A 25490-nucleotide genomic window follows, 5' to 3' on the forward strand; every position below is an offset into this window, starting at 1 on the left:
CATCCTCACCTGTGATATGTTTACTTATAATTAGTGTGTCTGTATAAAAGGTCAATGAGTTTCTGGACTCCTGACAGACCCTTGCATCTTTCATCCAGTGCTGCACTGACGTTTCTGGATTCTGAGTCATGGGGAAAAGCAAAACAATTGTCAAAGGATCTGCGGGAAAAGGTAGTTAAACTGTATAAAACAGGAAAGGGATATAAAAAGATATCCAAGGAATTGAGACTGCCAATCGGCAATGTTCAAACCCTAATCAAGAAGTGGAAAATTAGGGGTTCTGTTGAAACCAAACCACGGTCAGGTAGACCAACTAAAATTTCGGCCACAACTGCCAGGAAAATTGTTCGGGATGCAAAGAAAAACCCACAAATATCTTCAGGTGAAATACAGGACTCTCTGAAAACATGTGGTGTGGCTGTTTAAAGATGCACAAAAAGGAGGAACTTGAAGAAAGATGGGCTGCATGGTCGAGTCGCCAGAAGAAAGCCATTACTACGCAAATGCCACAAAGTATCCCACTTAGAATACGCCAAACAGAACAGAGGCAAGCCTGAAACCTTCTGGCACAAAGTCATTTGGAGTGATGAGACCAAAATGTATCTTTTTGGCCACAACCATAAACGCTACATTTGGAGAGGAGTCAGCAAGGCCTATGATGAAAGGTACACCATTCCTACTGTGAAACACGGAGGTGGATGGCTGATGTTTTGGTGATAAATAAAAAAGAAAGAACAGAGCAGCGCCACCTGAGTGTAGTATTAAAACAATCCTTTATTGGCATAAAAGGTAATGCACTCAAATGAGTGATAGGAAATTAAAGATATTATAAAGCCTGCTTTCCTATCTCTCATGTGAGTTTAAATGCTCCTAAACGGGATGTTGTAAATGGCCGTTTAGGAGCAGTTGGGCGTTTTTTTCAGAAGCCCCTGAACCCATCTACATTTTATCTTATCTGTCCATGTACACATGGTCGTTTACAGTCATTTGCAGGCAGTTGAGTTCAGGGACGTTTTTTGGAACGCAATTATTTGCGTTCGAACGTGTGTTTCCCTGCGTTTCAAACGCAGAAACGCGGCCGAACGTGACGAACGTACGCTCAGCCACGATATAAGTTTTTTTTTTCTTCCATTCAAAATCAATGGTTCCCTATGGGAGCCTATTGATTTGAATGGAAGTCGCACCGCAAGTCGGATCAGGATGATCCGACTTGCGGCGCGACTTGCACTGTGAGAATCTTGAGGGGGAACTCCATGCCAAAAATGGGGAAAAAACTGCGTGGGGGTCCCCCCAGGTTCCAAACCAGGCCCTTCGGTTCTGGTATGGAATTTGAGGGTAGCCCCACGCCGAAAAAAACGGCGTGGGGTACCCCCCAAAATCCATACCAGACCCTTATCCGAGCATGCAGCCCGGTAGGGCAGGAAGGGGGAGGGGACGAGCGGGTGTTGGTGCTTTGGGGCAGGGGGAGCTCTGCACCCCCCACGCAAAGCACCGTGCCCCCATGTTGATGAGGACAAGGGCCTCATCCCCACAACCCTGGTCAGTGGTTGTGGGGGTCTGCGGGCAGGGGGCTCATCGGAATCTGGAAGCCCCCTTTAACAAAGGGGCCCCCCAGATCCCGGACCCCCTCCCTATGTGAATGGGTATGGGGTACACTGTACCCCTACCCATTCACCCCATAAAAGGCACTGTATGTAAATAACGACAGGAGACGTTTTGGAAAGTTTATTAAAAATCTTCATCTGTTCTTCTCTGCTCTGGTCTTCTCCCTCTCCTGGTCTTCTGTTCTTTTGCTGTCCGCTCTTCTGCTCTTTTGCCCTCGGCTCTTTTCTTCTTCTTCCTCCGGTCCTCCTCCGACGATGTCTCCGGGGATTATGCCGGTCTCCGGTCTCTGCAGCTTGTTATATAGCCATGGTGGGCGTGGCCCCCGATGATGTCATTGGGAGGCCCCGCCCCCTCATGTCACAGATGCAGCACCCCTGAAATTGTTAAGGTATCGGGGCGTGATCACAGAACCAGCAAACGTTTTGTTGCAAATAGTCAACAGGGTAAAAAGAAACGTGTTGAGAAAAAGACACGAATTAACTGCCAAAGTTTTGGGAAAAATCAAACCTTAAACTACCAGGAACCCATTATACTGCAATGCTGTCATATTCCAGAACTGCAACCTACCTAAAGTTGAAGGTGTTCATTGCTCAGAGACATGGCAAAGGTAAGGAAGGCTGAAACCGGGCCAATGCTGAACAAGACACATACGTTGAAACTTCAAGACTGGGCCGAGAAATATGAAGACGGATTATTCAAAGGTTTTATGGACGGACTGAGATTAGTGATTCTTGACAGACCAGATGGATGGGCCTGTGGCTGGATCAGTAAGGGGCACAGAGCTCCACTTCAACTCGGATGCCAGCAAGGTGGAGGTAGGGTAATGTAATGGACTAGTATTATTAAAACATGAGCTAGCTGGACCTTTTCCTGTTGAAGATGGACTCCAAATCAACTCCCAAGCCTATTGCCAGTTTTTAGAAGACACTGTCTTCAACAAGTGGTATACGAAAATGTCTGCATCTTTTAAGAGGACCATGATATTTATGCAGGACAATGCTCAATCCCATGCATTGAAGAACTCCACTGTGTGGCTAGCCTGTAAAGGCCGCATCCAGAGAGGCAACACAGACAAACTGCAACCCCTGGACCAACTGGTCCGCCAACTCCGCAAGGGCAGGGGGAAGGTGTTCCCCCTTCAGATCCTGGCACAAAAGCTTTGCCCACTCCGTTAAAGTCTGGGACACCAGTGCTATGGTGAACACTGGGCTAAGGACCGAACCGGCCACAGTAAACATGTAAGAAGAAAATGGTCGCACACCACCACGGAATCCAATGAAGAAAAGTTCTTTATTACCATAAGTGGTACAAGGTACAGCAGGGTAGGAGAGTGGATGCGTTTCACATGACTGCTACGTTCTCGTTCACTACCTAGTCAGAATGTCAGAAGCGTCAGAAATAGGCCTGGTCCTTGTGACAGGTACTCCTTTATGGAGTGATTTGGGGTCTATAGGACTCCAAATTCCTCCTCTGCCCTTAAAAGTATTCAAAACACCAAGACCAGTGCTATTGAATGCTTTTGACTTTTTAAAAATGGCGCAGAAGTAATGTCAGGTCGTCTCTTCCAGATGTTCGTTTCTCTGACCAGAGATGCTCCAGCTGGTTGCTCCGGTCTCCTAATGGGTTGGTAGAGCCTTAGAAAGCCATGGAAGGTGGCAGGGAAGGAGGGGGTGATGGCGTCAGCTGCAAGCATCATTCTTATATAACAACCCAAAGTCCAGCGACTGGTCCGGAAGTACCTGCTCCACATACTATAGCCTACTGATAGTACACTGCTATCAGTAGTAGACTAATCTTACACCTAAAATAGATGGTATAAGCATATTAGTTACATTTTTGTTTGTAAGTAATTTTCTACTTTGCAGGGCAGTTTTAATATAGTTACGCAATTCCCTACTTTTCGATATTCAATTCTCCTAATCTGTAGTTTGCAAGAAGAAAGGTTGCACGGTACAGAATGCGGAAAGATGCTGTATCCTACTTAGAAGCACTGGCTTATGGGAAGTTGATATATTCCTATGGAAAGTATGGTAGATTTTGTGGCCTTTCTGACATGAGTTTTTTGATAGCGATAGCAGTTTATGGAATCATTTTTCCTGGTGACTGGATTTACTCTGTGATAATACTTGTGATTTATTTTTTAACTTTGAATGATTGAAAACACCCACCTCCAAAGTTTTTTTTTTTTTTTCTCTTGATTTACAGTACTGCTGCAAAGCACAGACTTTCCAGTGATGCGCTATTAAATTTTGTTGTAAGCAAATACAAATTGCCAAAGCAGATCTTGCAAGTCATCCGTCATGTGTGGAATGAGGAGGGAAAAAGTCTGTTAGAGAATGAAGGAACCAGAGATTTGTTGCCAGCCTTACAAGTAAGATTCATATACAGATTTTTAAAATGGATTGCAATTCTACTACTATTGTATCAGTATGGGATTAGACACACACTTTCTGGTCAAGCATGTGTCTTTGCCTCTTCTAATGACACTAAGCTCACATTTCTTTATTAAATAAATGAAAAATGTTTAACTGTAAGTAGATTATATCTTCTATCCCTTGCTTATGTTTCATATCTCTCAAATGCAAACTTTTTTTTTGCTATTCACATACGAACACTGCCCTCTCCGAAATGGGTGGTAGGGATTTTTTTTACTCTGGCACAGGCATTTTAAAAGGCCATAGCACCAGAAAACTGTTGATTAGTGCTTTATCGGCTTTCCCTGTACAGACGGTGCCCGGGTTACAAACATCCGACTTATAAACGGAGAGAGACCACAGGAAGTGAGGCGAAATCTCCCCCTAGGAAGGGAAATTCACTCCTGTAAGAGTTCTCATGGAAAAAAGATGTCTTCACTGAAGCTTTATCACTAATCCTTGTTTCTCTTACGTCCTCCGACAGTCGCCGCCACTTCATATTCATCACTAATGGAGTTATTGACCTTTGCTCCGCAGGAGTAGCAAGGCAACAACATTTGTTAATATCAAAGCTTTTAGCATATCCCACCCCCTGGTGGTCCCCTCAGTCAATACCTCCCTGCTTCCTGCATTCCCAACTCAGTTTCTAATGCCTAGCTTAGGAGTAGGCTGGCTGTTCCTGTGCTGGGGCTCGCAGTCTCAGCCTCTATTCTCTTTTTGATTTTATTTTGAGTCTTTTTCTCTTTCTTTTACTTGGCTGTTAATTTTCAGCATTAGTTAGCTTCTTCGGATGAAGATGATTGTGCGGAGCTGGGTCTCGGACTGGCCACCCTGGATCCCAGGGTTCAGGGCCAGGGGCTTCCCAGCCTGCCATCGAGCGTTCAGCGCAGGTTTCCCTGGCATATTGAATGACCCATCCCTGTTCGCTGCAGGGATGCTATCTGTGAGGTGGCTACCTCACTGGACGCCATTTCGGTTTCGCACCACAGTTCCACTGCGTCCTGGCTGCGACACTCCCTGTCCTCAGTGCAGCGGTTTGGTCGCTGGAGAAGGCTCCCCACGCCATCCGGACTGGTGAGTGTAAATCTATGTGGGGACCTGTCTATTTGGGTGTCAGTCTGGGACTGTGTGACCCTGCATGTCTGTGTAAATGCTGAGCTCCCTGTCAGATTCCTGTGTGGAATGGCTGCCTGTCTGTGGGCTGCGAGGGGGGGGGGCTCTCCCGCTCTGCTGTGTGAATGCATGAAGCAGTCTGGGCTTACGCCTGCTGTGCGGCGATCGCTCCTGCGACCCGCCATTTTTTTGCGGCAAGTTTATGGTGACCGGTCCTGTGTGGTACGGCGCTGCGTTTTGGCGCCAAACGTCGCCATTTTGGTGGCGATCGATCAGGCCACATGTCGGCGCCATTTTCTCTTTGCCTAAGGAATCCTTAGCCGAGCGGCCATGCTTGTGTAGCCTTACATAGGCTTTATAGGGCGGTCAGTCATTGCATCACTTCCTTTTGCTCTGGGACAGCGATCGGTGGCAGCAGCCTGTGTGATCTCTCCAGGTTTTTACCTTTCCTTTTCCTGTATTCCTTGCCCAGTGTTCTTATCCCTGTGGGGGTCGGTGTATTCAGTAGGGTGCGGTGGGCTACGCTCGCCGCGGTCTTAAAGGGGCGGTACTCCTTTTTTTCTACTTTTGCTGGGGCATGGATTCTCAGGATTGCAAGTTTCCTCCCACCTTGGTGGGGGGCCAAGGGGCTGCTGCATCCCCCGAGGGGGCTGATCTGGCTACTATTGTGGCGAACTTGGCTGCTCAGGTGCAGATGCTGGTGGCTGATCGATCCACCAAACGGCCCAGAGTGTCTATTTCCTCTGATTCAGAGGGCGATGGGGCTGCTATGGCTGGAGTGCCCTTCTCAGGGTCTCACTCATCTCTAGACCTTGTGGGGTCTGAGGGGGAGGCTGAGGTAGAAGGGGTTGATAATTCTCCCCCTGGCTCGTCTGAAGAGCTTGCACTCATGGATGAGTTGGTTGCTTCTATCAAGCAAACGCTGCATTTGCAGGATGAACCATGTCCTCCTGTTTTGATGTCCTCTTATGGGACGCAAAGGAAACGCAAAACATCGCAGGTTTTTCCTTGCTCTGCGGAATTTCAGCACGCGGTTGATGAGCAGTGGCGCAATTTAAAGAAGCCTTTTGCTGTGCCGAGTAGGTTCAAACTGCGTTATCCATTTACACCCACCACTGATGAGTGTTGGTGTGTGCCGCCTCAGGTGGATCACGCGGTGGCGGTTTTGAATAAATCCACTGCGATCCCTGCTGAGGATACCCCGGTGTTCCGGGACCCGACGGACAGGAGATTGGAGTCTCTGGCCCGTCATGCTTATACGGTTGCTGGTTCTATGCTGAAGCCTATTTTTGCTTCCATTATGGCAGCCCAGGCTATTGCGGATTGGATGCAGGTGCTCAGGCGCACCCTGGTGGCTGACTCTGCCCCGCCGACAACGGCTATGGTGGATCAAATTCATCAGGGTGTCATGTATTTGTGTGATGCGGACTTAGATTTGGTCCCTTTTGGCTGCGCGTCTTTCAAGTGTGGCGGTATTAAACCGTCGCCTGATATGGCTGAAATGTTGGTCTGTTGACCAATCTTCTCGCAAGACTTTAGCTAATTTGCCCTACGCGGGATCTCGACTTTTTGGCGAATCTTTGGATACTCTGATAAAGGGAATTTCTGGGGGTAAGAGCACTCTCTGGCCCCAAACTCACAAGAATAAGTTTGTTCGTGGTAAGAAGAATACCTCGTTTAGGCCCTCTCAGGGGTCCTTTCGTGCCTTTCGGTCGCACTATAAGGGCAAGCCCTTCAAGGGCCAAGGCTCCCGGAAGAAGCCGTGGACAGGTAAGCAGAAGTCCGGCCAGTCCGGGTCCGCTGCCCATAACAATACGGCCTGAAGGGACGCCCTCACCCAGTTCTGGGGTGGGGGGACGTTTGCTCGGTTTTCTTCAACCCTGGCTGGACCGCATTCGGGACAGGTGGGTTCAGGAAATCAGGCAAAAATTAGCCCATTGGATTTAGTATAAAGTATTAAGGTACCTCATCCCTAATCAGAATAGAAAAGGTAGCAAGGTGTGGGGCAAAGGTTGGGATTTTAAAGGGTACCGTTATATAACCAATAAGAGAGATGTATCTACAAAGCATCTAAAAAGTATATAATTTTATTATTCACATAGGATCAAAAAATGGGGGTAAACAATACAAGACACTACTGTTACAAGACAATATGGAACATCATCATAGTAACAACATAATTGGATAAAATATCATTTTGAGATAAATTCCTTGAAATTGTGGGCGGACTAATCAGAGGTCACGGTCAGTCTGGATGTGCCAGAGCTGGTGTGTGTCTCTCTAATCGATCCGACTTCCACTACCCGACATGTTTTGCGGTGTATACAGCTTCTTCAGGGGTACAAGGGGTATAACTTGGTAAAAAGCCACTAAAAAATGACAAAAATAGATACAAAGTTATCATATTGTAGACATACATTTATACATTTACATGTTTATTTTGCTGTTTCGAATATCCGTGTGTGTCAAGTATGGAGCGATTGGCCCCTCCAACTTCTGACACAAATACGTCATTTATTCGATCACATGGTAGACATATTACTTACATAAATATACAGGAAAGATCATCTACATTGGCATGTAGGCCGAGGCATATGTATGATACTCCCAGTGGTGGGACTGATGGATCATAGCAAACGAAGCATGGGCATCGGTCGCCAACTACTGTCCCCCGGGCGGGCAAGGATGACCAAAAAGCAGTAAAGCCTAGACAATGGAGGATATAAAGAATACTGGTATATAGGATATTATATTTATCAGGGGGCTGCAGAGATATACTGCAGGCCGTATTGGTCACATTCTTGAAATCGTTAAATATCCGTAACAAATGTTATTCAGTCAATCTGTAAATATACTTTGAAGCGCATCAGAGCTTCAAATAGGGTGCTAGCTAAAGTGACATTCATAAGAATCTATAGGAGTGATAACCTACCAAAATCTATGCCAAGGCTTGTGTGATGGTCAGACGATGGAGAAAAAGGGGGGAAGACATAAGATCAAAGGAGCACAGAAGTGATATCGCACACCAAGCAAGATACCAGATTCCTGGTATTCCCTTTAAAATCCCAACCTTGGGTTCAGGAAATCGTTCGATCTGGTTACAAGATCGAGTTTTTCTCTCGGCCGGCGGGCAGATTTTTCCCCTCAAACCTTTAGCTGTCTCCGGGGCGCTTGCAGGATCTGCACCTGGCGGTGCGGGACCTGAGGGCCCAGGGAGTGGTGGTTCCGGTGCCTCATCGGGACAGATTTCGGGGTTCTATTCCAATCTGTTCACTGTGCCCAGAAAGGAGGGCAAGGTACGTCCAATTCTGGACTTGAAAGCTCTGAACCACTTTGTGCGGGTTCGCAAGTTCCGCATGGAATCCCTGCGCTCGGTGGTGGCTGCCCTGGTTCCGGGGGAATTCATGGCCTCCATCGATTTGAAGGATGCATATCTTCACATTCCCATTTTCGAGGGTCACCAGAGGTACCTTCGATTCGCCATTGCGGAGGATCATTTCCAATTCGTGGCGTTACCCTTTGATCTCGCTTCGGCTCCGCGGGTTTTCACCAAGGTGCTTGCGCCGGTCCTGGCTTCATTGAGAGCCCAGGGCGTCTCTGTCTTGGGGTATCTGGACGATATCTTGATTCGGTCTGCGACCAGTCAGGGCCTTGTGAACGACCTGTCCATCACGATGCAGACTCTGCAGGAGTTCGGTTGGACGATAAATTTGCCAAAGTCAACGTTGTGTCCGTCAGTTCGTCTTTCCTACCTGGGGATGATACTGGACTCTGTTCAAGCGAAGGTCTTCCTGCCGGAAGACAAGCTCCGGACACTTCAGGATGAAGTCAGGTCCCTCAGGGACAGTCAGTGCTCGTCCCTCCGGACGTGTATGAGGTGTCTGGGATTGATGGTCTCGGCTTTCGAGGCGATTCCCTTCGCCCAATTTCACACACGGGATCTTCAGGCGGAGATCCTGGCCAAGTGGGACGGGCGTCCGCAATCTCTGGATCTGCGGATTTCGTTGAGCCGCCTCACCCGAAGGGGTCTTTTGTGGTGGCTCCAGTCCCCGGCGGTGTCGGGGGGCAAGTCCTTTCGTCCTTTGTCGTGGACGGTGATCACCACGGATGCCAGCCTGTCGGGCTGGGGTGGTGTTCTGGGCGTTCTGTCCGCCCAGGGAACTTGGTCGGAGGAGAAATCCTCCCTTCCGATCAACATTCTGGAATTGCGAGCGATAAATCTCTGCCTTCTGCGTTGGACGGACAGGCTTCAGGGCCGTCCGTTTCGGGTGCAGACGGACAATGCCACAGCGGTGGCCTACATCAACCACCAAGGGGGCACCAGGAGTGCCCGAGCGGCTCGGGAAGTAGCCGACATTCTGTCTTGGGCCGAGACGCACGTCCCGGCGATATCTGCAGTTCACATTCCGGGGGTGGAGAACTGGCAGGCGGATTATCGGAGTCGCCAGACCCTGGACCAGGGAGAATGGTCCCTTCACCCGGATGTCTTTCAGATGTTGTGCGCGAAGTGGGGCTCCCCAGATGTGGACCTGTTCGCGTCTCGTCTAAACAACAAGGTGGAAAGGTTCGTGGCAAGGACGCGCGATCCTCGGGCAGACGCCTCAGACGCGTTAGTGGCGCCCTGGCATCAGTATCGTCTGATGTATGCCTTTCCACCGATTCAGCTGCTGTTGAGGCTCCTTCGCAGGTTGGGCTCGGAACCGCACACAGTGATTCTGGTGGCGCCAGACTGGCCTTGCCGGTCTTGGTACGCAGACCTCGTGAATCTGGCGGTCGACGCTCCGTGGCGTCTGCCTCTTCAAGAAGATCTCCTGTCTCAAGGACCGCTCTTCCATCCTGCTTTACAGTCGCTGGCTTTAACGGCCTGGCTGTTGAAAGCCAGGTACTGAAGGATAGGGGTCTCTCCCCTGAGGTCATTCCCACTTTGATCAAGGCTAGAAAAGCCTCTTCGGGGAAGATTTACTACCGTACTTGGAAGGCGTATTTTGCCTGGTGTGAGTCCAGGGGGTATTCCCCTCGTTCGTACTCGGTATCGAGAGTGTTGGCTTTCCTTCAAACGGGCGTGGACCAGCGTTTGGCGTTGGCCACGATTAAGGGTCAGATTTCTGCGCTGGCCGTTCTCTTTCAACGCCCTGTGGCGTCTAATTCTTTGGCTAGCACCTTTGTTCAAGGGGTGCGACACTTGGCCCCTCCTCGGAGGGACCCTTTACCTCCATGGGACTTGAACCTTGTTCTGTCCGTGTTGCAACATGCTCCCTTTGAGAAGATCAGGGAGATCTCGTCTCTATTGTCCAAGAAGTTTGCCTTTTTGGTGGCGATCACTTCGGCTCGCAGGGTATCGGAGCTGGCGGCCTTGTCCTGCAGCTCTCCCTACTTGGTGATTCACTTGGATAAGGTGGTCTTACGGCCTAACCCTTCTTTTCTTCCGAAGAGGATCTCGGAATTTCACCTCAATGAGGACATTGTCTTGCCTTCGCTTTGCGCGAAGCCTAAGCATCCAAGGGAGGTGGCTTTGCATTCCTTGGATGTTGTTCAGGCGATCAGGGTTTACCTGTCATCGACGAAATCCTTTTGCATGTCGGATTCTCTTTTTGTTCTTCCAGAGGGTCCTCGGAAGGGCATGGCAGCGTCGGCTGCGACCATCGCCAAATGGATCAGACAGACCATTGTGCAAGCCTATGCTTTTGAAGTGGAAGGTTCCTCCTTTCCCTGTGAAGGCGCACTCTACCAGGTCTCTGAGTACGTCTTGGGCCTATCATCATCAGGCTTCTGTGGCTCAGGTGTGTAAGGCGGCGACTTGGTCGTCAGCTCACACCTTCTCCAAATTCTACAAGGTGGATGTTCAGGCATCGGCGGATGCTTCCTTTGGCCGCAAAGTTCTTAGTGCGGCAGTGCCTTAGGGTCCCTTGTTTTGGGTCCTTGGCTGTTGGGATGTCTTTATCCCTAGGTTACTTGTTTTCCTGGGTGGTTGTTCCTGTTGAGCACGTTTTTTTCCTTTTGCCCAGTTGGTTCTCTTACTTTGGTAAGGTTCCTTTCTCTGATGTGGGTACTGCGTTGCTTTAGGCGCGGCTGCGTTTTTTCCCACCCCTCATGTCTACACTGCTATGGGACGTCCCCATTAGTGATGAATATGAAGTGGCGGCGACTGTCGGAGGACGTAAGAGAAAACGGAATTTTTGTAAAATCTTACCTGTAAAATTCCTTTCTCTGAGTCCTCCAAAAGTCGCTGCCCCCGCCCCTCTTTTGGGGTTTGTTTATGTACTCTACTGCTATGCTACTGAAACTGAGTTGGGAATGCAGGAAGCAGGGAGGTATTGACTGAGGGGACCACCCCCCCCGGGGTGGGATATGCTAAAAGCTTTGATATTAACAAATTTTGTTGCCTTGCTACTCCTGCGGAGCAAAGGTCAATAACCCCATTAGTGATGAATATGAAGTGGCGGCGACTGTCGGAGGACTCAGAGAAAGGAATTTTACAGGTAAGATTTTACAAAAATTCAGTTTTTCACAACAACCCAAAATTTTCAAAATCCAATTGTCATAAGGACAGAAAGTGAGGTGAACTCTTCTGAACGGGGGTACAGACAGCAAAACAAATGGTACAGGGGTGTTAACCCTTCCCTATGCTATCCAAAAAAACGTAAAATGATTCTTCTGGCTGGAGCTAAACTTAAAAAATGTACCTGTTCCGACATACAAACAAATTTCACTTAAGAACAAACCTACAGTCCCTATCTTGTTTGTAACCCGGGGACCGCCTGTATATGTTTTGTATACAAGTCAATATTTATGTTTTGGTGCGGGTTTATATGATGGTCATTTCCTGAATGTATTTGGGGGTATTATTGCACTAGTCTTTTTTTACTTGGAAGTTTCCATTTTTATAGTTAGCACACATTGGCTTGAAAATGTGTATGTCACTACTATTCCTTAGTAGAGTAGGTAATGGGAGTCAGAAACTTTGTTTTTTTTTTGTTTTTAGTTTTCTCTGCCAATATAAGAAATCTGAGTGCAGTCATTACTGGGATTGGAAGGCACAGATGGCTATTAAAACATTAGTGAGCTTGACCCTACATGGATCTAAATTCGCCTGGTTCAGTGGGGACAGGCCAAATTCTGATCCATGTATGGACATGGTGGTTGTACAGAAGTGGACCTACTGATTGACTTCTGTACAGTTTGCCTTTTCAGGTTTTAAGTGCACAATCCGCACTGTTGGCTAGTCCGTAGCACTGATCAGTGTATTTTGGCAGGAGAGAAGTCTTCCTACTGTCAGAATACAAAAGCTCAGCTGGAGGATTCCCCCATCCATCTTGAATGCCATGTATGCTGTTTTATAGAAACATACAGTGGTTCATGGTCCCAAGTTGGATTTTCATGTGGATGTTTGTGTTCCCCAGCCATATCAATACAATGCTCATATGTGGTTTTGAATGGTACACAGAGGTTTCCCTGCAGTGCTTCCCAGTTATCATTATATTAGTTCCTGAATATATAGGGACATGTTCAGTGACAAGCCTCTGACTCATTTACACCATTTTTTTCTGGTGCAGTAAATCACAACACACAGTAGTGCATTACTGTGCATTGAGGGTAACTGAAACACGTGGGTCGGGGTGCACCACAGAAAGTTAAACTGACAGCTGTGAACCCACCTTAAGAGGATTCCTCGTTGTTTTAGATCTTTAATGGAAAAAAGAGAGATTAACTGATTGTTGCTCATCTATCTTGTGTTTCTTTATTTTTACAGCTTGTAGATTTTCAGTGGAAAATTGGAATGGCAGTTAGTTCAGACAACTGCCGATCCTTGAATCATCCATATGTGACCGTGTCATTAAAGGTGGCAGATTCTTCTGGTCAGGTTACAAATAAAGTCTTCGAGATGTCGATTGCTGAATTTCAGGTTAGTGAAAGTTACTGCTGACATTTTTTTTTTTTTTTTTCTTGGAATAAAATTTCAGTTTGTTATTCTACCTTTTCAAAAATTTGGGAAGCAAAATGGACACAGCTGCTCTTCGGTCACTTGAGGTTTCCATCATATAAAGAATTCAGTTTGCAATTTTAATAGCTTAAAGTAAACTTTTCATAGGACAGAATTGTATTCTGCCATTGCTGATTTCCTTTTGAAAATACTAATTGACTGTGTTTATGGTTTCAGTACTTTCTTAGTCACTTGGTCAGCAGATCGCAGATGGGCACATAGTTACTGAATTGCAGGAAGAATCAAAGAACTAAGAGGATGCTCACCAGTGCCCTCCCAGTTCATTGAGAACTACAATGTAGTTCGTTCATTCATTCACAGAACTGTGTCCACACGGCTGCACTGTTTTTAATTCTGCTAGCGGTTTCAGGGAGAAGATCCCCTGCCCGCTATCACATGAAGGGGGGGGGGGAATGGAGGGGGTAGAGGAGGCGGGAGCTAGAACCTAAATATGGATGGAATATGTAACATGTTCCAAAAGTGGGCCTATCCTTTAAACCCAAAAGCAAACATTTTATTATATTGTAGCTAACCAATTCTTACATGGTTTGAAAGGTTGAATAAAGACACCAACCTGTATGGGTGTGTGTGTGTGTGTGTGTGTTTATGTCCCTGTCACTCCCCATATTCTTGTATATTATTGTTCAATAGGATGCCCATCTAAGAGTTTTTTGAAATTATCAACACTTCCCACCTAAACCATTAATTAATCAAGAGAGTTCCACATCCTTACTGCTCTGACAGTAAAGAACCCGCTATGCTGTTTAAGGTTATACCGCTTCTCATCCAACTTCATTGAGTGGCCACGTGTCTTTCTGAATGACCTGAGACTGAATAGTTTTCTCCTAATGCTGAAATCGCCATTACAATATTTGTATATCGCTATCATATCCCCTTTTCAGCATCTCTTCTCCAGGGAGAATAATCTTAATGTTTGTAATTGTTTCTTCATAACTGAGGTCCTCAAGCCCATTTATTCGTTTTGTTACCCCTCTCTGGACTCTCTTCAGTTCCAGCACATCTTTCCCTAGGACGGGAGACCAGACCTGGACGGCATACTCCAAGATGTGGCCAAACTTTCATGTGATGGCTGCATTCGTTTGCCTTCCTTTTTTTTGTTTTAGCATTCTTCTATTTTCCTCTGGTGATCCAGTACGTCTGTTGTTGTTTATTTTTCAAAATGCCAAGCTCTCATCCAGATAGATCAGTTACAGGGATGAGACAAACCATTTACCACTGACAGGATGCTTACAATTATCAGCTTTTATTTATTTATGTAAACTTTGTCCCAAAAGGAAAGAATCTGTTTACTATAACTATTTCTAAAGTATTAGGTGGAGCTTGGCTTAAAGAGGAAGTCTTCCTTTTTTTCTTTTTTTTTTTTCTTCCCTGCAAAGTAAATGCATAATGTGCTATTATGTTTTGCATACTAGCACATTATGCGACACTTACCTGCAAACCAAGCCCGCGTTGTCCCCACTAACGGCCGCATCCCTCTTCGCCCGTCTTCCTTCCAGGTCTGCGGACTTCGGCTGTATTACTGGCTGGAGCCGCATGACGCAACTCCCGGTCACGGCACAGGGTTGTGAAGAAACGAGCAGCCATTTCTTCAGAGCGCATGCAATGTAAAATTCTCCTAAACGGTGCAAGTTTAGGAGATATTTACAGTGCCTACAGGTAAGCCTTATTAACCACTTCCCACAAATCGACGTAGCCCTACATCGGCTCAGAGAAGTGGTTGTACCGGGATGATGCCTGCAGCTAGAGGCATCATCCTGGTACCATTTTTTTATTAGAGCCGGCTGTGGGCTTTCAGGTGATAATAGCCCCCGGGGCTCGGGAGGCAGTCGGTCGTTATCCCAGCGACCGAGAGGGGACGCCCCCCGCCACCTTCCGCGGCTCTGCCCAGGTCTCCAGTCCCACCAGGAGACCCAAGCAATCAGCCGTCACACCTGCCAGCTGGTTGGATTCCCAATCCAAGCCAAATTCGGCTTTGATCGGGTCTTCAATGTAGTGACCCAGAAGCGGCATGATGACGTCACATCAGGGTTTCTCGGTGGCTAAAGGCGCCAAATTTAAAAGAACTGTCAGTATTCAAAAATGCAGATTTCGTCATTTTGAATACATGGAAGTGTAGTGGAGGGGTTTGGGGTTTTTTAGACCCCCAATTCCTCCATAAAGAGTACCTTTCACTGCCCATTACTGTCACAAGGGATGTTTACATTGCTTGTGACAGCCATAAAAGTGATCAGATTTTTTTTTTTTTAAAACTGTGCTAAAATTTAAAAAAAAATAGGGGAAAATTTTTTTTAAATCATCGCCGTGAGCTTGCGCGTGAAAGAAAAACGCATATGTAAGTCGCTACTCTGTAACTCTAAACTGGTAACCGTAAAAAAATTTTTAAAGCGTCGCCTATGGAGATTTTTATGTACCGTAGTTTGTCGCCATTCCGCGGGTGTGCGCAATTTTAAACTGTAACCTGTTGGGTATCTATTTACTCTGCGTGACATCATCTTTCACAATATATAAAAAAAAAATGGGCTATCTTTACTGTTCAGTTTTGTTTAAATGCAGTGAAATTTATTTTTTTCCCAAAAAAATGGCATTTGAAAGACTGCTGCGCAAATACTGGCTGACAAAAAATATTGCAACGACCGCCATTTTATTCTCCAGAGTCTTTTGCTAAATATATATATATATATATACAGGTCCCTCTCAAAAAATTAGCATATTGTGATAAAGTTCATTATTTTCTGTAATGTACTGATAAACATTAGACTTTCATATATTTTAGATTCATTACACACAACTGAAGTAGTGCAAGCCTTTTATTGTTTTAATATTGATGATTTTGGCAAACAGCTCATGAAAACCCAAAATTCCTATCTCAAAAAATTAGCATATCATGAAAAGGTTCTCTAAACGAGCTATTAACCTAATCACCTGAATCAACTAATTACATTTAAACACCTGCAAAAGATTCCTGAGGCTTTTAAAAACTCCCAGCCTGGTTCATTACTCAAAACCGCAATCATGGGTAAGACTGCCGACCTGACTGCTGTCCAGAAGGCCATCATTGACACCCTCAAGCAAGAGGGTAAGACACAGAAAGAAATTTCTGAACAAATAGGCTGTTCCCAGAGTGCTGTATCAAGGCACCTCAGTGGGAAGTCTGTGGGAAGGAAAAAGTGTGGCAGAAAACGCTGCACAACGAGAAGAGGTGACCGGACCCTGAGGAAGATTGTGGAGAAGGACCGATTCCAGACCTTGGGGGACCTGCGGAAGCAGTGGACTGAGTCTGGAGTAGAAACATCTAGAGCCACCGTGTACAGGCGTGTGCAGGAAATGGGCTACAGATGCCGCATTCCCCAGGTCAAGCCACTTTTGAACCAGAAACAGCGGCAGAAGCGCCTGACCTGGGCTACAGAGAAGCAGCACTGGACTGTTGCTCAGTGATCCAAAGTACTTTTTTCGGATGAAAGCAAATTTTGCATGTCATTCGGAAATCAAGGTGCCAGAGTCTGGAGGAAGACTGGGGAGAGGGAAATGCCTGAAGTCCAGTGTCAAGTACCCACAGTCAGTGATGGTCTGGGGTGCCATGTCAGCTGCTGGTGTTGGTCCACTGTGTTTTATTAAGGGCAGGGTTAATGCAGCTAGCTATCAGGAGATTTTGGAGCACTTCATGCTTCCATCTGCTGAAAAGCTTTATGGAGATGAAGATTTCATTTTTCAGCACGACCTGGCACCTGCTCACAGTGCCAAAACCACTGGTAAATGGTTTACTGACCATGGTATTACTGTGCTCAATTGGCCTGCCAACTCTCCTGACCTGAACCCCATAGAGAATCTGTGGGATGTTGTGAAGAGAAAGTTGAGAGACGCAAGACCCAACACTCTGGATGAGCTCAAGGCCGCTATCGAAGCATCCTGGGCCTCCGTAACACCTCAGCAGTGCCACAGGCTGATTGCCTCCATGCCACGCCGCATTGAAGCAGTCATTTCTGCAAAAGGATTCCCGACCAAGTATTGAGTGCATAACTGAACATAATTATTTGAAGGTTGACTTTTTTTGTATTAAAAACACTTTTTTTTTATTGGTCGGATGAAATATGCTAATTTTTTGAAATAGGAATTTTGGTTTTTCATGAGCTGTATGCCAAAATCATCAATATTAAAACAATAAAAGGCTTGCACTACTTCAGTTGGGTGTAATGAATCTAAAATATATGAAAGTCTAATGTTTATCAGTACATTACAGAGAATAATGAACTTTATCACAATATGCTAATTTTCTGAGAGGGACCTGTATATATATATATATATATATATATATATATATATATATATTAGTGTTTTGGGGGTTCTAAGCAATTTTCTAGCTAAAAATACAGATTTTAACTTGTTCTTATGTTTTTCCGTCTGTAAGGCTCGGTTCACACATATGCAATACGGGAACCCTGTGAATCCACTGCTGGCTCCCGCATCACATTAAAATCACAGGCACTCTCTGGGGGTGTCAATACAAAGTTAACGACACCACCCAGATCAGTTCGCATATCGCAGTGCAAACTGACAGTTCGGACATGAATCGGATCACATTGGTGTGAACCACCATGCAAACCGATTCTGCTGCGGACCCAAAAAAGGGTCCTGTGCGTGTTCAGTCCGAATCGGATGCGAATTCAGCCATACAATCTGTATGGCTAAATTCGTATCGCACAGACATCGCATGGGATTTTCAGAATCCCATGCGATGGCTGTCATCGCTATAGTGTGAACCTGGGGCCTTTTTCTGACACTTTTTGCTTACAAGTTAAAATCAGTATTTTTTTGCTTGAAAAATACTTATAACCCCCAAACATATATATTTTTTAGCAGAGACCCTAGAGAAAAAAATGCTGATCGTGCAATCTTTTATGTCACACTGTATTTGCACAAAGGTCTTTTAAACTCTGTTTTTTTGGGTAAAAATACACTTTAATGAATTTTAAAAAAAACGAAATAGTTAAGTTGGCCCAATTTTTTTGTATAATGTAAAAGATGATGTTACGCAGAGAATCGTAAGCTTTATTCTAAGCAAAAAAAATTGTGATTCTCATTTTATCCAAAATTATGCGTTCCCAGCGTGCCCCTTGTGCTGCTTCATCCAGAGTGGGTGCACTCTAATACAGGAGGTGTGTAACTGGCCAAATCACCAAGAGAAAAAAGTGGGTGAAAGGCCTAAGAAAAGAAAACAAATACAGCCACCACATCTAATGATTGGTAAGCTGCAATATAATACATTTCTAGTTTTGGGCATAAGACCTCTTTAAAGCCCCCACCCCAGCCGTTAACTTACCTCAACAAAACCACTGTAGCCCTGCTTCTTGTCTTCTACCTCTATTGCCTAAAATGCTCTTCCCTGCTGGTCACACTTTTGCAGTGAGCCCTAAAAGACTTCTATAGGGCTGTATTTCAAGTCTGAAAGTGCTTGGAAGACCATCCTATACAAGTCTAAGAGGGCTTACATTGCAGGCATGGCATGCAGTGAAGTGGTACTTTAGAGCCCCAATTACTTTATGTATTTTTTTAATGTGACATATTAGCCCCGGTTCACACTTATGCGATGCGGGAAGGCTGCGAATCCGCAGCCTGTTCCCGCATCGCAAACGCACCCCCGGCAGTTCACACTGCCATATGCGATACGCTGGGGGTGTTAATGTAATCTTAACAACACCCCCAGTTTGATCGCATATCGCAGTGTGATCTTGCAGTTCACACAGGATCGGATCGCACAAGTGTGAACCGCTGTGCGATCCGATCCTGATGCGGCTGCCAAAAAGGGTCCTGAGCGTGTTTGCTGCGGGTGCGGTGCGAATTTAGCCATACAAAGTGTATGGCTAAACTCGCACCGCACAGCCGATCGCATGTAATGAAGGAGCAGTGCGCTCCGACTTTACATGCGAACGCCGCAGCCACACAAATGTGAACCGGCTCTTACCCTGCCCTGATGTACATTATGTTAAGGCAGGCCATTCATTTTGAATGTGCTAGCAGCACACCTTAAAGTGTAATTTAACAAAAAAAGTGGAGATTTGCTATGTTATCGGTAACCTATTGAAACATTAGTTTTGCCTAAGCAGTTCTGGAATTCCTCCTGAAAAATAGCAGGGCACTTCCTGGTATGTGTGGGTGCCTAGGCATTCCTGGGTCTGCAGCCTAATAGCTGTATATCTGCAGTGTGTCTCTAAAGCAAGCCATTGATTATGCAATATTCCTTTCGTGTTTCCCCCTATCAACCCAGTCAGTGTTGATGGGGGAATCCCTCTTGTGACACTATTGTGTTATGCTGGCAGGGATGCTAGGAAGCCATCCCTGTCGGCAGAACACAATGATTACTGCTAGCGGCTATAGCCACCTGCAGTAATCGCATGCAAAAATAAAAACTAGTTCTTTGCCTTCTTGCCTTTTTTGGGCATCTCTTCCAGAGCTTAGTTCCTTTTTAAACACATTGAAAAACAGAAACACAGTGTTATATTTTTAATTTTCTGCAGGTGTATTGTACTGTGCTAGTACAGAGAATTACACCATATTGGGGTTTATTTACTAAAACTGGAGAGTGCAAAATCTGGTGCAGCTGTGCATTGTAGCCAATCAGCATTTACCTTTTAGCTTGTTCAGTTAAGCTTTGATAATAAAACCTAGAAGCTGATTGGTTTCTATCCAGAGCTACATCAGATTTTGCACTCTCCCAAGTTTAGTAAATAAACCCCTCTGTGTATAACATGTTGCCTTGTGTTTCCACTGGCTACCAAGACGCGTTGTGAATGGTCTGTATGACAGACCGTCTGGCATCCCGCCTGGGTGCCTCCACTTTGAAACCTGGAATTGCACCCAAAAACTAGACGACACTAGCTTAGGTGCAAAATGGAACTCTTTATTGAAAGCTCACATGGAATTTATACCACACAAAATCCAATAAGGGCTTTATCACATTATTCTAAACAATGTAAACTTTAAACAGCAATGTCAGAACAGCTAACCTAAACATCCCACAATGGTTCGGCAACAAGGTAAAGTGGACACAATACTAATCACATCTCCAAGAGGATTAGCGGACAGAAATAGTAGGTGCCTCAATTAACAATGGGAATTCACACCTATGAGTCACAATGGGAATTATACAATGAAAGAAAGACACCTTCATAAACAGATTTACACAAAGCAGGGGGAGACCCCAGCATCAGGTTGTTTCAACTGATTATAATCTTCTGCTGTGAGTCTCTAAGTCTAGGAGGGGCTTGAAGCAGTCAAGACAAGCTTAGACTGTTGATTCCATACCCCAACAAAACACAGGGGCCCCAAATCTGTATCCCGGTCCTGAGTTCCTTCCCAGAGTCTGTGTGTTTAGGAGAGACATGGCCCCGACTCTGAAACAAAACCCCTCCAAAAAGGTCCCACAGGTAACACACCTCCCAAAGAATAGAGCCCCCTCAAAAGCCAGGGCCCATAGTCAGTAGGCAAAAGGCTACCCTGCAATCCCCTCCAAAAGCCCCTGTCCTGGTTGGGTCTGTCAGTCTGTGTGAAGGAATTGTTCTGCCCACCTTTAGAATGCTGGCTACCTCCAGAGCCGCCTGGACACTTCTTGTGCCCCCTTGGCGTTTAACATAAGCCACAGCTGTGGCATTGACCGATGCTGTGATGAATGCTCACTGGACAACCCTGAAGACGATCCATCCAATGATCCAGACACAGTCTGATCATTCAGAGTTCCAAGACATTGATTGGGAGTCTGGACTCTTCCAGCGTCTAGATCCCCTGAGCAGAATACTTGCCGAGGACTCCTCCCCAACCGGACAGGCTGGCATCTGTGGTGACCACTGTCCAATAAGAGGTGAGGAAGGAATTTCCCAGCTGAAGCGCAGGAGAACGAAGCCACCATATCAGGAACTCATTCATGCCCTGACTCAGCCGGATCTGATTGTCCAGAGACTGCAGAGTCTTGTCCCATTTGGTCAGAATTTCCCTTTGCAGGGACCTCGTATGGAACTGTGCAAACAGAACTGCCTCAAAAGGTAGACACCATCAGGCCCAGCACCCGCACACAAATCTGGACGGATGACCATTTATTAGACAGCAGGAGGCGAATTGCAGCCTGCAATTTCTGGAGTTTGTCCAGAGGAAGGAGCACTCTGGCTAAGGCAGAGTCCAGAGTCAGGCCCAGATAGTCCAGCTTTGTAGACTGAACCAGATCAGACTTCTGATAAGTTCAGAATCCAGCCGAACTCCCGCAGTGTTCCTATTGGGATCTCCAGGTTCTCCACCAGAGCAGAGGGAGACTGCTCTCCCAGAAGGAGATTGTCCAAGTAGCCCAGTACCGCAATCCCCTGTTGGCGTAGCAAAGCTAGCATCGGGGCTAACACTTTTGTGAAGACCCGAGGAGCAGATGCGAGACCAAAAGGTAACGCCACAAACTGATAATGCTCATCTCCCACAGCAAAACTGAGAAAACGCTGGTGAATGGCACCTATTGAAATGTGAAGGTGGGCATCCTTGATATCGATGGAGGCGAGGAAATCCCCCTGAGGGAGGGATGCCAGCACCATTCGAATGGACTCCATTCTGAACTTCTGTACCTGCACAAAGCAGTTTTAGCGCCTTGAGGTCCAGGATTGGACGCGCTTTGCCTTCCTTAGTGGGAACCGTGAACAGGTTTAAGTAAAAAATCTGAAAACATTCCGAGGTCGGAACCAGGACAATTACCCCTTGAAGGAACAGGTCTTTTACCGCCCCAAAAAGGTGTAAGCGGTCTGGGGACAGGTGCAAGTTGGAAAGAAAAAACTATGCCGGGGTACAAGAACGAAACTCAATCTTATAGCCCGACTTTGTGGACCCACTTGTCTTGCACAGGGGAAGTTCACAGGTCCGGGAAACCAGCAAAGACGTCCCCCTACCCCCAATATGGGTGAGGCCGCACCTTCATGCAGAAGGAGCCTTGTCTCCGGGTCTGGAGAACCCTGATCTTGGCCCTCCAGACCAGGTTAGTTTGGTTCCTCCAAAAGAGGCCCTGAAAGGCTTCGAGCCCTTGTCAGTCGACTCTAAAGGACAAAAAAACTTCTTATGAGCCGAGTAGGAGGGTCCACATCTACAAGGAGGGTCCTTGCCCTTAGTAGCCTGCGGAAGAAAATTACTCCCCACACCATGAGACCTTTAACAATGCCATCCAGGGTAGCTCCGAACAGGTGATCTCCTTGAAAAGGAAGCTCAGTCAAGGCCTTTTTTGAAGTCTGATCCGAAGACCAGCATTTGAGCCAAAAAACATGCCGAAGGACCACTGCCAAAACAGAGGCATCGCAGATGAACTGCAGCCCCTGGACCAGCTGGTCCACCTGCTTGACAAAGGCAGTGGGGAGCTGTTCCCCGCCCCCTCCCCCTCCCTCCAGGTCATGGTGTAGGAACTTAGCCCACTCGGTCAGAGTTTACGACACTAGGGTAATGGTGATTACCGGCCTCATTGCCGAACGAGCCAGAGTCTACATGCGGGCCGCAGCCTCCGACTTCCGGTCAGCTGGATCCTTAAAGGCCGGGGACTCCTCAACCGGAATTATGGTTGCCTTGTTTATTCTGGAAACTGGAGGGTCCACCACAGGTGGCACAGTCCACTTCGTAAGGAGGGACTCCTCCTAGGGGTAATGCTTAGGGACCCCATAGGGACGCTTTGGTCGTCCCCACACTTTAGCGACAATTCTGTCAAAATAGGCAGGGAAAGGAAACTCCTTTGCCACTTTGGATGGCTTGTGAGTGCCAAAGGGCACCTGTGCCTTCTTCGCAGCTTCAGCTGCGTCCTCCATCTTCAGGGTCTCACACACAGATACAATCAGTGCATCCACCAGCGCCTTTTCCTGCACGGTTGCAGATGTGGAGTAATCATCCTCCCTGTCAGAGGAGTCCAGGCACCTGGTTGCAGACCCAGCAGAGTGACCTACGTTCGCGGTGGCCAAATAAGATTCAGGATCTGAATGGACAGATGAGGCGGGGGCGCTTTTTGCTAGCCCGTCGCCCACAAGCTACGTCCACCTGGAACATAAAGGACTCCAGGACCGCCGTCAGTGCATGGATGAATGGTTGGGACCCGGAGGGCCCAACAGCCTCAGAGAGGGGATCAGGTGGATAAATGTGCTCCAAAGACTCCATGAGTCATCAGGGGGCCCCCACAAAAACTGTAAAGCACTGCTAAGGGACAACCCCCCAGTCGCCAGGCACAAAGCACCAAGCGATCCTCAGCAGAAAAGGAGAGGACCCCACCAGACTCGCCACCCACCGAAACAGGCACTTGCAGCCACCAGTAGAATCTGCTCTACACGTGCGGCGATCGGGAAGTAAAATGATCCAGGAGTCAGCACCAGGGGATGAGGAAGGGCTCCCACCACCGAAATCGCTGCCCACAGGACTCCACTGTCATGGTCGCTGCTATGTATAATAGCAAACCGCAAGAAAATGGCCGCCGTGTATAGAAACACACAGGCTACAACAAAATGGCAGCTCTGCGTGGCTTACAGAGCCCAGGAAGGAGACCAGACCCAGGCAGGTTAGGGGGGGGGAGGCTGGAAGGGGCACCCCCCTCCCTGCTAATCTATCGTCCAGTCGCCGCCAGCGCACCCCCCCCCCATCGCCAGTTAGCCAGCCCCCCCCATCCCAGGAAAGTGGCCAGACCACCCAAATAGCCCCAATGTGGAGGGAGGGAGCAGGATGAGGGACTTGGTAGGGGGGGTGCCTGCGGGAAGGAGCGGAACTTGGGGGTCCTACCATCCCAAGGAGGGGCGCACGTTCACCCCAAAACCCTCCAGGGGGAGAGGGGGGAAAGCTACTCACCATACCGGGAACCAGGTAGGCACTGCTCCAGACAGAACCTCTCTCCAACTAAATGGGGGGGGGGCGCTGCAACCTCGCGGGGCGTTTAACTCGCAGGCCAGCCCCCGTCCAGTGGGGCCATGTCGCTGCCGAGCTCAGGTCTGCGCGCACTCGCTGCCCGGACTGGGGTGACCACTGGTTCTAGATTATCCAGCCCGTCGCCCAGTCCAGCAGCTGATTGTAGATCTCACAGGAAAAAATCCAGGAGCAAGAAAAAATTTCTATCTAAAACATTTTTGCCAGGACCAAAGATCCCAGCAAGGAAATGAGTCCTTACTCCTGACCAGGCAGAAAAAAAAACTGAGTGGCTATAGCAGAGAGAGGGAGTATACCCCCTGGGACTGCCCATGGGTGTAGCCATAATTATTTTCTGCCTAGTGTCCTACTCCTGTATAGGGCAGTATAACCCAATGGTTATGAATAATAGGAGCTGTGTCCATCTATGAATGAAAGAGAAATCTAATTTTTTTTGTGAACCGATTGGATCATCTTTACATGTCAAACTTAAATGAACTTTTGAATATTTAACCAATAAACTTTTATTTTTTTTTATTTTTAGAATTTTCACAAACAATTTAAAGAGATGTCTGCAGCTTTGGAAACTGTTTAAAAGGAACAGCAAGAATCTGACATCTTGTAACTACAGAAAAAAATGCCTTCACTTGGATTATTCATAATAATGGACCTTATTTCTAGCTATCATTTTGAGTGCAAGAATTTGACAGGAAATTAGCTCAGTGATGACCAAGTTCTCCACATATACGTGTATAAGACACTTCAAGCAACAGATAATTTATCAGTCTGTAATCAGATATTTGAACATTTCCTTGTTTCTTGTACAGATCTCTTAGGAAATGTTTTTTTTTTTTTTTATTGTACTATTATTATTTTTTTCCTTACAAACCGTAAAGAGCTTAATTGAGTGCTCTCTTCTACGCACAACACAAGAACGTTTTGTGATTTAATTTCTGTATTGTATATTAACAGTTTACATTCCCTTTTTTACTGCACTGCTGTTTCTTTAGGCAGTGACCTGTCTTTCTTATTGTTCTGAGATTGTACAGTCTATACAGCATAATGAGTCATTGGCATTTCTAGCGTCTGTCAACAGGAACACCATTTCCTACCCTTGGCCTGATACGTTTGTTGTGGACAGGACAACCTGTGCAGCACCCTTCTCCAGAGATCAGCTTGGCTTTTACCCAACATTTTTACATGTTCTAAATGCTATTGTTTTCCCATCCAATAATGTGTTTAAAGGAAAAAAAAAAAATCAAGAATTTCCCGAGGCTATATTATAATGAAACCCTTTTGCTTTCTTAGCAACATCAGATGAGCAAAAAGGGAATATACAATTCAAATTGCAGAATTGTCTCCCACCAATACGTTTCATAGTGTTTTGCCCATGAAATAAATTTTTTGCGAAAAGCGCATGCTGTAAATCGTCTACAGCCCAGAATCTTTCTAACTGAAGGTGCCTCTAATAG

General features: G+C 46.6%; 1 protein-coding gene across 1 annotated transcript in view; it reads left to right on the forward strand.

The window, feature by feature from the left end:
* Nucleotides 1-24681, forward strand: part of COMMD6 (COMM domain containing 6) — a 41504-nt gene extending 16823 nt beyond the window's left edge. The window contains exons 5-7 of the mRNA XM_082247422.1: nucleotides 3811-3976; nucleotides 12883-13035; nucleotides 24563-24681. Of these exons, the coding sequence (XP_082103548.1) occupies nucleotides 3811-3976; nucleotides 12883-13035; nucleotides 24563-24613 (370 nt within the window). The 3' untranslated portion in view covers nucleotides 24614-24681. The remainder of the gene's footprint in view (nucleotides 1-3810; nucleotides 3977-12882; nucleotides 13036-24562) is intronic.
* The last annotated feature ends 809 nt before the right edge of the window (nucleotides 24682-25490 follow it).

This window comes from Pelophylax lessonae (assembly GCF_965119305.1).
Source record: "Pelophylax lessonae genome assembly, chromosome: 2".
Classification (NCBI taxonomy): Eukaryota; Metazoa; Chordata; class Amphibia; order Anura; family Ranidae; genus Pelophylax; species Pelophylax lessonae.